This window comes from Vipera ursinii (genome assembly GCF_947247035.1).
Source record: "Vipera ursinii genome assembly, chromosome: 1".
Taxonomy (NCBI): domain Eukaryota; kingdom Metazoa; phylum Chordata; class Lepidosauria; order Squamata; family Viperidae; genus Vipera; species Vipera ursinii.
This window is the reverse complement of record NC_139512.1, coordinates 34,103,796-34,115,890: the sequence shown is the minus strand read 5'-3', so window position 1 is coordinate 34,115,890 and position 12,095 is coordinate 34,103,796. Positions and strand designations below refer to the sequence as shown.

Sequence of the window (12,095 nt, the reverse complement as noted above, 5' to 3'; positions counted from 1 at the left end):
TCTTGCATTACTGATTGAAGTAATGTGATGCTTCACCTTCAGTGTATATAACTATAATCATATTCATTGACGCTAATCAGAAAAAAATTATGATGGTATGATGGGTTTATTGGTATTTATTGGTCAGAGATTAATATGGATGTCTTCTTTTGATAGAACATTTATTAGAGGTCTACCGACCCAATGGAAACAGGTTTGAAGCAGGGAGGGAACTATTCAGAAGATGTATTTGAACTATGTATAGAATAAACATTCAACAATTCTTAGTATTTACACTAAAGTTAATAAGATTTGGTGGTTTCAGTATTGACTGGGAAATAGATTTTTTTCAGAAATAGGCTTATGGGCTTCAACTCCCAAAATTCTTCAGCCAGCCAAGGTTGGAAACCCCTATAACCGGTTGGTCAGGTTTTGTAATGAGCAAGTAATGTCTAGATTATTTAATAAATTCAGAAAAATCATTACAGTTGAATAAAGCTTACGAACCAATATTATAGCTGAGGTTATACTTTTGTGGGAGAACTTTATTGAGTTTAAATTATAAAGAAAGTTTATCTAGAATTTTCTGAAATAGCAGAATAGCTAATTTATATGGCTCTAACTTATTGCTTAAGTCACCTGATTTGCCAACAGTAAAATAGTAATCTTTCCACTGTTTTGAAACTCTCCCACTAATATGAAAACTCCGGCCAAAAAATAAGAGTAGTACAGGGGGTATGATTGCATAAAAAGTGGAGATGGCTTTCATTCTATGAAATTGACCAAGCAAAATTGTGAGATCTGGAAGGAAAAATAATTCCTAGATTTTTGTTCAGGAAAATGAATTTGTGCCATTCTCTTTACACTTAGATTTTTCTCTAGGATGATATTGTTCAATTTTAAAGAATTGCTTCTTAAGAAGTATGGATTGGCTGTTTTTCTTTATTTAAAAATTAGCAAGTTGTGTTTCTTGGATTTCTCCCCCTCCCCCCCAATTTCTATAGCATCTTAAAAAAATTCTTAATCTTTACAAAAATAGCATATCCCATGTTACCTGCAGTTATTCTTACTCTGATGCTATAGAGTGAATCTAAAACTGTTTTTTCTTGTGCATCTATTATATGCCATAAACAGGAAGCTGAGCTGTGGAGATATTACAGACTCCATGATCCTGAGTCAGATCTCCATTAGATGCAAGCAGAGGGTTGAGGAACAAGGGATGTTTGAGATCACTGACATTGTATGAGGCAGCCAAGATTTCAGTGTAGTCGGTATTCAGTGATGCTTTAGTGCACGGGTGTCAAACTCACCATGTCACGTGATGTGTCGCAACATATCATGACTTTTTTTGCATTGCCAGAGCTGGGGTGGGCGCAGCCTCTGTATGATGTAACTGTTTGGCACCCCTGCTTTAGAGGATCCAAAAGCTTTTTGTGGAATAATAAAGACCGTTCCTTTTTTTACTATATGACTTTTTCCTATCTTATATCTACTTTTATTCTCCACTGCTCTTAGCTATTAGGATAATTTATATATATATATAAACAGTGTGAAACAACATGTGGTTACTTAAGCAACTTTTATTTCTATGTGCTGTTTTAGTAAATATAAATTTTAATTTACAAATGTATATGTTTGTTTCATGCAATATTTGTTTAAAGTCTCTGTCAAAATGTTCTATTTTCTTATCACTGGAATTTTGCATGAAAAATTGTTTCGAATTAAAAATTTGGGAGGCGGCCTGATGGGGAAGGATGTGCATTATATACAGTGAAACCTTTATCTGGAATGATTGGCCCACAAGGTTATTTAATGTACCTCTTGAAAAATTGGCTTTTTGATAAAAACACACTGAAATCCTTTTGAAATTAGATGAAATGATTATTTGATTAGGTTTCACTGTAAATGTGTCAATTTGTATATTCTACTGGAATGTTCCTGTGATTACATGTGTATGTGTATACTCTCAAGTACAACTGGAGGTAATATGAACACATGGTTTTAAAACAAACTAAAACAAATCAACCACAATGCAAACTTATATTGCATCCCCTATATATTTTTAATCTTATTATGCATACATTTTCCATCCCCCCAAAAAACTCACATTTTTTTCCTATTACAGTTGAATGCACATTTGTCAGAATGTATTAATGCCCCAAGTACCTGTAGTTTTAAGCGTTATGGCTGCACTTTTCAGGTCAGTATATAATGATTTATATACTTGATGAAAGTCTGCAATAAGAAAATATTATTAATAACTCTCTGGACTGGACTTGATGTCTCTTGTTATCCATGAAGAGAGAATGCATCCAGTTGCTTGAGTGATTAAAAGCTTCATATTGGATTTACAGTAATGTCCTTTTTCTTTTCTTTTTTCATACTTTAGAAATTTAAATGGTTTAAAGAGTTTTGAATATCAAATTTAGAATATGCAAGACACATTTTTTAATTCAAGAAAGCAGACTGTAATTATTTCAGCTGTTTCAGCAATACATTTTTTTTCTTTAGAAAAGAAACATTTCAATTCTTCCTGTTTGAGAGGGATCAGATCCATAACAGGCTAAAAACCTCTGTAACTTCCGCTGTTGTGAATTTCGCTTAGATATGTATTCCATATAGATTCAGAGTTTAGTGGATTGTGTTCAAGAAAACTAAATATATTATCCCAGTACAAATCTGGTAATAATATTGTAAGTGTGAACAGACTTGTGTCTAACTTTTGACAATAAAAATTAAATCGGCAAAAACAAATTAGTATAGTAGAAGATGGGTTCTTTTTTTAGCAAGGCTATGCTATGTATGTATTTTAAATTTGTGCAGTACATGTTTTTCTAGAATTATAATAAAATTACTGATTTGATATCAGTGTTAAATTCCAACAAGAGAGTTATATTAAAAAGGATGGGGTAAAGAGTAGCTCACTGAAATAAAATCCTTGCATGTCTTTTTTTATTTTTAATCTACCTTGCAGACGTGTGACTTGTGGTTTAACTTTATTTATTTGAATATTAACTGCCACTTTTAAAATCTAATGTTGAATCCACAAAATCCTTTGTCCCCCATAGTTTAACACTTTTCAATATTTTGGGAAGGAAGGGTAGTGTAATCCAAGTTCCTTATAGAGCTATCATTCTCACTGTTTAAAAGTGGACTATATTTCCATGTAGCGATGCTATAAGATCAGTAAGAAGTAACAAGAGAAATAAACTATTTTCTTCTAAAAGGCTCTAGACACCAAATGGCACTGAGTGATAAAATCAAAACATTAAGTGGTTTGCATATAACACAATTGCTCTAAGAAGAAATAGTCTGTCATGTTAGCATTGCTTCATGTTCCTTCTTTATTTTTATGTTGTATGTTTGAATATATATGTGTTTGCATAGAGTTTGAATATATTGAACACAATGTACATAGTGAAATTTATAAGGATACATTTGCAACATTCTACACCATAATTCTTTATCAAAATGACATGTATACTAAAAGTATGACAGAAAAAGATGGCAAATACAGTCTTTTCCTTAAGTACTGTATATTATAATTTCTTATTTAATTATATAAGATGCTGAGCTATATTGTGTCTAACAGCACTAAAGTGTTCTCAACATTCTTTAGAGTAGGGAATTTTATTTTATTAAAGCAGGCAGTGCTACTATTTCTGGGGGTATTTGAACTGGGTCTGACTGTTTTCATTTCAGTCTATTCAGCTGAAACTGCTTGTCTCTGTATAAAAGCATTTTGGTAACCTAGAAATTTTAATCCAATCTACCAAGTTTGTTCCTGTGGAACTTTAATATAACTAAGAAAATGACTGCTACAACTATTGCCCTTAAAACCACACTGTTAATGATGTCCATCTCCTGTCATTTCTATTATTCTGTCAGGGAAAGAAGGTAATTGAGTTAAAACACATTTTTTATGACTTCATGGACATATCCATGTAGTTTTCGTAACAACAGTAGTGATAGAATTTGTCACTGCCTTCTTGTAAGATGTGTCCCTCCCTCCAAACTTATAGGTTTCAGATCTGCTGGTGATCTCTGGCAGCGCAGCTGACCTTCACCAATCTCAAAAACTGATTATTCTTCAGTTTTTGAAATTGGTGAAAGTCAGCTGTGTTGCCACTGAACTTTAAAATCATACAAACGTCTCAGAGCCAGTAGTCTTGTCCTCTTATCACTACATAACCAACTAGATTTTTTTCAGGAAAAATCATATTTTCCTTTTCTTCCACAGAAGGTGGTATATAATTGTCATTGATGACTTTATTAACTATGAATTTGTCTAGACTCCCTTTACATTGATGTCTGTCATATCATATAATAGTGGCTTTGTAAAACATTTTTTGTTTGTCTGACTGAATCTCTTGTAAATTATCTTAAGTGGATAACTCCAGTTTTACTAGGGTAAAACCCTACCCATTTCCATATGACCATGTATAAAGATGGAAGATTGCCCAGCACCCATTATTTGGTTTTAGTATAGGATGCTTCCCCAGGGAAGTTTTACTGTAAGGATAAGGGAACTTAACATTTGCATAGTAAAACAATGTAAGGAAGAGATGGTTTAACTGAGAATGACTGGATGGTCATAATTCTTTAAAGAAATATTGGCAACACGATAGAAAGTCTGGGTTTTTGCCACTTTTTGAGATAATTATTTGCTATAGAGTAGCATTTGTGGAACATTTTACTGTTAAAAAAATTACTACGTAACCTTCAGTTAGATGAAGATTCTGAAATGTGATTTGAAATAATGATAATGTAGTTGTTACGTTTTTAAATTTTCAAGAAGAATTTTTGGTGCATCACTAATTATTGCAAAGTTGAATCTGTGTTTTTATCTGTACTCCAGTAAATAGGTCTCCAGTAATATGTTTGAAAATGCATCAGTGGGTTAATATATAATATTGTTCAATTGTAGATGGGCCAATACTATACTTTAGTGTAGGTTTGCTAAGAAATGAAGCTGGCTAAAATATATTCTTTGTCACAGGGAACAAACCAGCAAGTTAAAGCACATGAAGCCACCTCAGCAGTGCAGCATGTAGACTTATTGAAAGAGTGGAGTAATTGTCTAGAAAATAAGGTACATCTCCTGCTCACATTATCTTTCCTATTCAATATATTTTACTAATGGAGCACAGGTAAAATTCTGGAATTTGGAGTGGTTATCTAAGTACTCTTTAGTTTCAAAGGCAATGAAATGACTTTAAAAGCAAATCCAAACTAAACTGCCTCATAGTTAAAAATAAACATTGAAATAGTTTTTTTCATGAATCAATGGCATATTCATTTTGTGCTTTTAGCTGGATGCTTCTCATAAAATATTTCCCATTGGGTTCATCTCATAAAGAAAGGAGTTGGGGACTTTTAATAATAGAGATGAAGACTTTTATCATTTACAACTGATTAACAATCTCTAACAGAGGCTGTGCCAGAAAATTTCTGGTTTTTTTAATTACTCATAGAATCATAATGCATTATTCACAGAATTAATTTCTGCTATATTTTATTGCAAAGTTAAGGTTTATTCTATTTGATGGATCATGAAATTGTATACTTAAACTTATCTATAATAGTTTCACTCTAGTCCTTTTTCTTCTTGTTCTTCCTCCTTTACTCCCCCCAAAGAAGAATTATAATAAATATAGTACACTCCGGGATACACATTTTTAACATTACACTGTATACACTATACTATACTATGCTATGCTATGCCATGCCATGCCATGCCATGCCATGCCATGCCATACCATACCATACCATACCATACCATACCATACCATACCATACCATACCATACCATACCATATATACATACACACACATTATCAGTGTTCCTATGTTATATAACATGTGAAATAAACCCACCAGTCATGATGCTAGCTTTCTTGCACCCTAATAACAGAAGAAGTCAGTATTTGCTATTTAAATTGAAGTATTCAAGATGTTAGCTAAATCAATTTAATGTTTATTTGCGCACTTCTCAAAATCACTAGTGCCCATGCAGATGTCTGAAACATTTGAGTGTGTTCTCACAATGCCTTAAAGCATTTCAGAGAGATGAAATGAGCATCACTGCAGATACTGGAATTGTTTTCTTTTCTACGCTATCCCTATCCCCAACTAACAAGAGAAATGCTATGTTTTTAGAGTTGTGCTTCTGTTGTGCTATTTCTGATTAAATGGTTTGTCTTTGTTCCAAGAAAAAAAGACAAAATGGAGTGATGGCATAAGAGATCTTTACTGTATGCAACATTAACAATTCTTCTGGAAATAGCCAAAGTTCTCAGCTACCTCACCAAAGTACAGCTGTTGTTCTAGTGGAAATATATAAAAATATATAATATATAAAAATTTATATATAAAAAGAATGTTTTTTGTCCAGGGCAGCTCAAAGGTAGAAGTGACATCTAACACAACTGCTCAAATAAAGGGCATGCATGTGATTTGGAGTTTGTGAGGATGCCCTTGCCATACCCATCTGCAGTAGCTTAAAGCAGATTTATCTTTTCCCATTAGTGCATAGCTGTTCCTTCACAATCCTTAGAAAAATGTACTTAGTTTAAGGAGTTGAAGATACATATTCTGAAACATCTTTTGCCTTTCAATCTGACTCAAAAGAACAGCCCTAGGACTTGACATATATAAATTGCAATTAAACAATAGTTTCTTCAGAAATGTGGGCTTTGCCATTTTTGTTGGAAAACATTTTCTAGGGGTAGAAACAAGTTACAGATTCAATTCTTATTTTTTTTCAGAAGTGTGATGCTAGTGCCTTGTTAAAAGAAAATTAGACTGGCTTTCAAGTGTTGATATTGATAATCTGAAGTGAAATTTGATCCTGATTCTCATCTTTAAATAAAGCTTTATGTAATATTTCTTTCAAAATACCTTTCTTTTGATCTAGTTATGTTGGATTTCAACTCCAAAGTGATTTGCATGTGGCATGGTCTTTGATGAGAATTGGTCAAAACATCTGGAAAGTACCAGTTTTGGGGGAAAATTTTTATGTGAGAAGCTTGAAACATTCTGTTATATGGGTTGTCTTAATAAATAGACATAATATGAAAAATAATACAGATTATTATGTTATGGTATGCATATTTGGGGACCTGTTAGATTCGAAGGGCTAGCTGCCCAAGGCAATACAGTCCAGTAATCAGTAAAAAATATCTGAAAGGCTACAGATTCCAGCACCATCTTACATGTAACAAGTACCAATGCAGAATCTGAATATCTTTATAAGCATCCTTTCTAAAATAGTCAGGAATCATCTCATCTCTTGCAAATTTTATTGCCTTTGATATTGTGTTGTTGCTTTGTCATCTTCAACAAGAATATATGAACAGGTATACTGGGTTAATCCATGAGAGAATTCTAGGATAAACACTTATTCATAGAGCTGAGATTAGCAGGGGAACTTAATATGAATATAAAATAGTACTTCTGGAATGGTGAATGTTACTTGCGTGATACCACCATGGAAGGTTACCTAATCTGCCTGAGGCTGGCTCTGAAACTGTAGGAAGTAAGCTAAATAGACTTTTTAGAGTTTTGCTATGCCTGGGCATACATCTTCATTGTGTTTCTGTGTTTCTTATAGTTCAACATTCTGCAAATACTGTTCGGGTTCCAGAGCAAGGTGTTGGGAGAGCAGCCTCTCTTTTTTTAAAACAAAAAAGGGTTAGTTGATCTTACACAGTTTAATTACTGATGGTAGAAAAATGGATGTTTGTCTATCTTGGTGTGTTTTTACTGTTGATAGTCAGTGCCATGTTGGGTGGATCATAGATGTTTATCCTTAGCAGTTTGCAATAAGGTGTGTTTTACATGGACATTTTTTTTCTAGCTGCTCTCAGTTTCAAATATATAGAATGTGCTTTTGGCAAGACGAGGGCTGAATTCCAGGTGCAAGATATTTTTGGGGAAGGAAAAACACTGATGAACCATGTGCAAGTTTTTGTGGGTGACACACGCTGTGAATAAAATGTATTAGTTAGCAGTCTTTTATGAAACTGTTCAAAAGTCTAGAAAATTGGCTATGAATTTTAAGGAAACAAAAGCATGGATTGATTACTTTCAGGGAATATCAACAAAGCCTTTCCCTCTTTCATTTTTCCTTTGTGTGATTTCATTCATAAAAATATTACAGGCTGATTTTGGCTTTCATCATTTGTAGTTTCACTTAATTACTACATATATAATAGCTTCACTCCTGGCCACAGAACAAATCCCCAGTAGGTTTATTTTGTTTAAGAGACAAAGCAGGATGACACAATTATCACCATCTTACTTCTTTTGTAATCCATTGACCATGAGAGATAGCTGAAGCTTTTCCACATTTGGAGGAATAATTGTAGATTTTTTTTTCCAGGTGGCCATGCTCCAGAATGAAAGCTTGGAAAAGAATAAGAGCATACAAACTTTACATAATCAAATTTGTAGTTTTGAAATAGAAATTGAGAGACAGAAGGAAATGCTGCGAAGTAATGAAACCAAAATACATCACTTGCAGGTAAGATTTTGGCTTGTTTTCCATTTAAAAAATGCAGAAACCGTTTTCTTAGGTTTCCCCAGTAATAAGCTTTTTCTGAATAGATAAGTGTTCAGAAAACATGGCTGTGCAATATAGATGAATTTTGATAGTTCCTTGTTATCTTTATGAAGTTTTATGAATACACACAGGTACAGCTTTTATGGTGAAAATATATATCATTATTTGTAAATCCAAATGTGTTTGATAGTCACCTTTCTACCTCAACTAGCGGCATTCATTTATCAATGTAAATTACACACATAAATAACTTTCGTCCGGTCTCCAACCTTCGCTTTCTTGCGAAGGTTGTTGAGAGTGTGGTGGCGCATCAGCTCCCTCTGGTCCTGGATGAAGCGGATTATCTAGACCTGTACCAATCGGGTTTCAGGCCTGGGTACAGCACGGAGACGGCATTGGTTGCTCTGGTGAATGATCTCTGGAGGGCCCGGGACAGGGGATATTCCTCTGTCCTAGTCCTATTAGACCTCTCAGCGGCTTTCGATACCATCGACCATGGTATCCTACTGCGGCGTCTCAGGGGATTGGGAGTGGGAGGCACAGTTTTTCAGTGGTTCTATCTCCTGGGACGTTCGCAGTCGGTGTTGGCAGGGGGGCAGAGGTCGACCTCGAGGCCTCTCGCTTGTGGAGTTCCTCAGGGGTCGGTCCTCTCGCCTCTCCTGTTCAACATCTACATGAAACCGCTGGGTGAGATCATTTGTGGTTTTGGAGTTGGGTATCATCAGTACCCATACCCAGCTTTTTATTTCGACCCCAAACCACCCCAGTGATGCCCTCGACGTGATGTCCCGTTGCCTGGAAGCAGTTCGGGTCTGGATGGGGAGGAACAACTCAACCCCAACAAGACTGAGTGGCTGTACATACCGGCATCTCGGGATATTCAGAATATTCCATCTCTTTCTATGGGGGGTGAGCTATTACCCCCCGTAGATAGGGCTCGCAACTTGGGAGTCCTCCTAGATTCACAGCTTACTTTGGAAGATCACATAGTAACTGTGACTAGGGGGGGCCTTCGCCCAGGTTCGCCTGGTGCGCCAGTTGCGGCCCTATCTAGACCGGGATGCCCTGCGTACGGTCACTCATGCGCTCGTGACCTCTCGTTTAGACTACTGCAACGCTCTCTACATGGGGCTGCCCTTGAGGACCACTCGGAGGCTCCAACTGGTACAGAATGCAGCCGCGAGAGTTGTGTTGGGAGTCTCCCGATACTCCCATGTTACACCTCTGCTCCGTGAGCTGCATTGGCTCCCAGTTGTCTTCCAAGTGAGATTCAAGGTTCTGGTAATGGTTTTCAAAGCCCTACATGGCATGGGTCCGGAGTACCTTAGGGATCACCTGCTGCCGGCATCAACTTCCCTCCGCCCTGTGCGTTCCCACAGAGAGGGCCTCCTCAGGGTGCTACCGGTCAGAGAATGTCGTCTGGTGGCCCCCAGGGGGAGGTCCTTCTCTGTGGGCGCCCCAGATTTATGGAATCGGTTGCCGGTTGAGCTCCGGATGGCGCCCGACCTTCGCTCCTTCCGACGCGATCTGAAGACTTATTTGTTCGAACAAACCGGCCTGGCCTGATGGGGGATGGGTTGGGATTTTATTGTTGTTTTAAATATATTTACTTATTGTTTTAGCTTGGGCATTGTGTTTAATTCTTTTTTAACTTTTGTATCTTTGTACTTTTATATGTTTGCCCTGTTCACCGCCCTGAGTCCTTCGGGAGAAGGGCGGTATACAAATAAAATAATAATAATAATAATAATAATAATTATTATTATTATTATTATTATTATTATTATTATTATTATTATTATTATTATTATTATTATTCTGTATATATGTTAGGCTGATTATTATTGTTATTGACTTTCTTTTTCCAAAGCCAGTGGGTTAAAATAATATAGGTACAGCTCGCTCTCTATTTTATTAATTCAGAACTAATTGATTCTTTTTGTTAAAGAAAATATATTCTAGGCAACTTTTTTTAAATGTGTTTTTTTGAAAGGCAATGCAATTGCCCAATTTAGGTATGGTGTGTGATTCAGCAATCTGTTGAGCATAAAGTCTTGTTCAGCAATTTTGTATCTTTTTAAAAAATATATGAGAAAATGTGATATTTCACTCAATTTTCAACTGTTATAAATATGGAAGGAAATAATGGGTGGAAAATTGAGAAAATCACATTTCTTTGTCTATACCATTAACCTTAAATTTCACTGTTTCTGCCTGAGATTTAAGCTTTTATACACACACACACACACGCATGCTCGCTCGCTCGCTTGCTCGCACATCCAGATAAGGCATAATGACGCCACATAAAAAACAAAATATTTCCTCTTGTTCTCCTTCTAGATCAAGATGAAATTATCTGTCCTGGCCAATTTATCTTGCAACTCATGGGTAAATGAAATAAATGGTTTGCTTAAAAATCTTAATCAAATAGAAGAGCAACAAAAATGATCAACTGATAAAAAATTATTCAGAAATTACTTAATTTTCTTTTGCCTACCATAACAATATAGATTCAGTAGACAACATTATAGTTAGAGCAAATATTCTAAGTTGGGTTTGAATAGTAATACTTGTCATTTCAAATCCCGTGATTGCAATTTCTTCCAGTTAAAATTTTTGCTTTTTCAAATTATATGGGGCAGTGTATTGTATTAGAAAATACAATAGAGCTGTGGTGGTGCAGTGATTGCAGGCTAACTCTACCCACACTGGAGTTCAATTCTGAGGGGGCTCGAGGTTGACTTAACTTTCCATCCTTCCAAGGTTGGTAAAATGAGGACCTGGATTGTTGCAGACAATACGCTGACACTGTAAATTGCTTAGAGACTGCTGTACAGCGCTATGGAGTAGTATATAACTAAAGAGCAAAAGCCCTATTAATGTCCCTTGGCCCACTGAAGATCAGGAATTGGAACTCCTTTCAGGTTGCATGATACATTTATATTTTGCAGTGATGGAACTGGTACAGTCAGAGAGGAACAGGGAACAAATTTTCCAACCCAAGATTTTTCTCAATCACAAACTTGCTGTTTCTAACAACTCTGTTGATTTTGCCTGGCCAAAAAGAATATAGCAATATACCGTTTCTCCCCCACCCCATTGCAACTGTAATAGTGGTATTGTGTTATATAAATGTTTCAGTAAAATTTCTTTCTTAGTGAATACTGTGAGTTAAGAAGAAGGTGGGTGCAGGAGCAAAGTAACTATGCCCTTGCTGATTGGACCCTCTTTGCTTTTAAACTGCCAGAGGCTGCTGGGAAAAGCTACAATACTGTGAGTTAAGAAGAAGGTGGGTGGAGGAGCAAACTAGCGGCCCGCACGCCATTAGGCACGTGAATCATATAACTAAAAATCAAAAATAGGGGTGGTACATTCAGGGCACGTGCATCTGAGATTCCTTTCATCTCAGCATTTCTGGCTTAGTTCAGTGCAACACTTGTTTTGCAGCTGTCTTTCACAGCACTCTTTTCAAACTGGAAAAATGTCCTATCTGTACACAAATCACTAGTCTACAAGGACAGATTATTTATCTAGGGTCTGTAATCTGTGCTCT

At 35.9% G+C, this 12,095-nt stretch overlaps 1 protein-coding gene across 1 annotated transcript in view; it reads left to right on the top strand.

Moving 5' to 3' along the window:
- Positions 1-12,095, top strand: part of TRAF3 (TNF receptor associated factor 3) — a 113,766-nt gene that overhangs the window by 90,368 nt on the left and 11,303 nt on the right. The window contains exons 9-11 of the mRNA XM_083360234.1: positions 2,105-2,179; positions 4,979-5,071; positions 8,363-8,503. Coding sequence (XP_083216360.1) covers positions 2,105-2,179; positions 4,979-5,071; positions 8,363-8,503 — 309 coding nt within the window. The remainder of the gene's footprint in view (positions 1-2,104; positions 2,180-4,978; positions 5,072-8,362; positions 8,504-12,095) is intronic.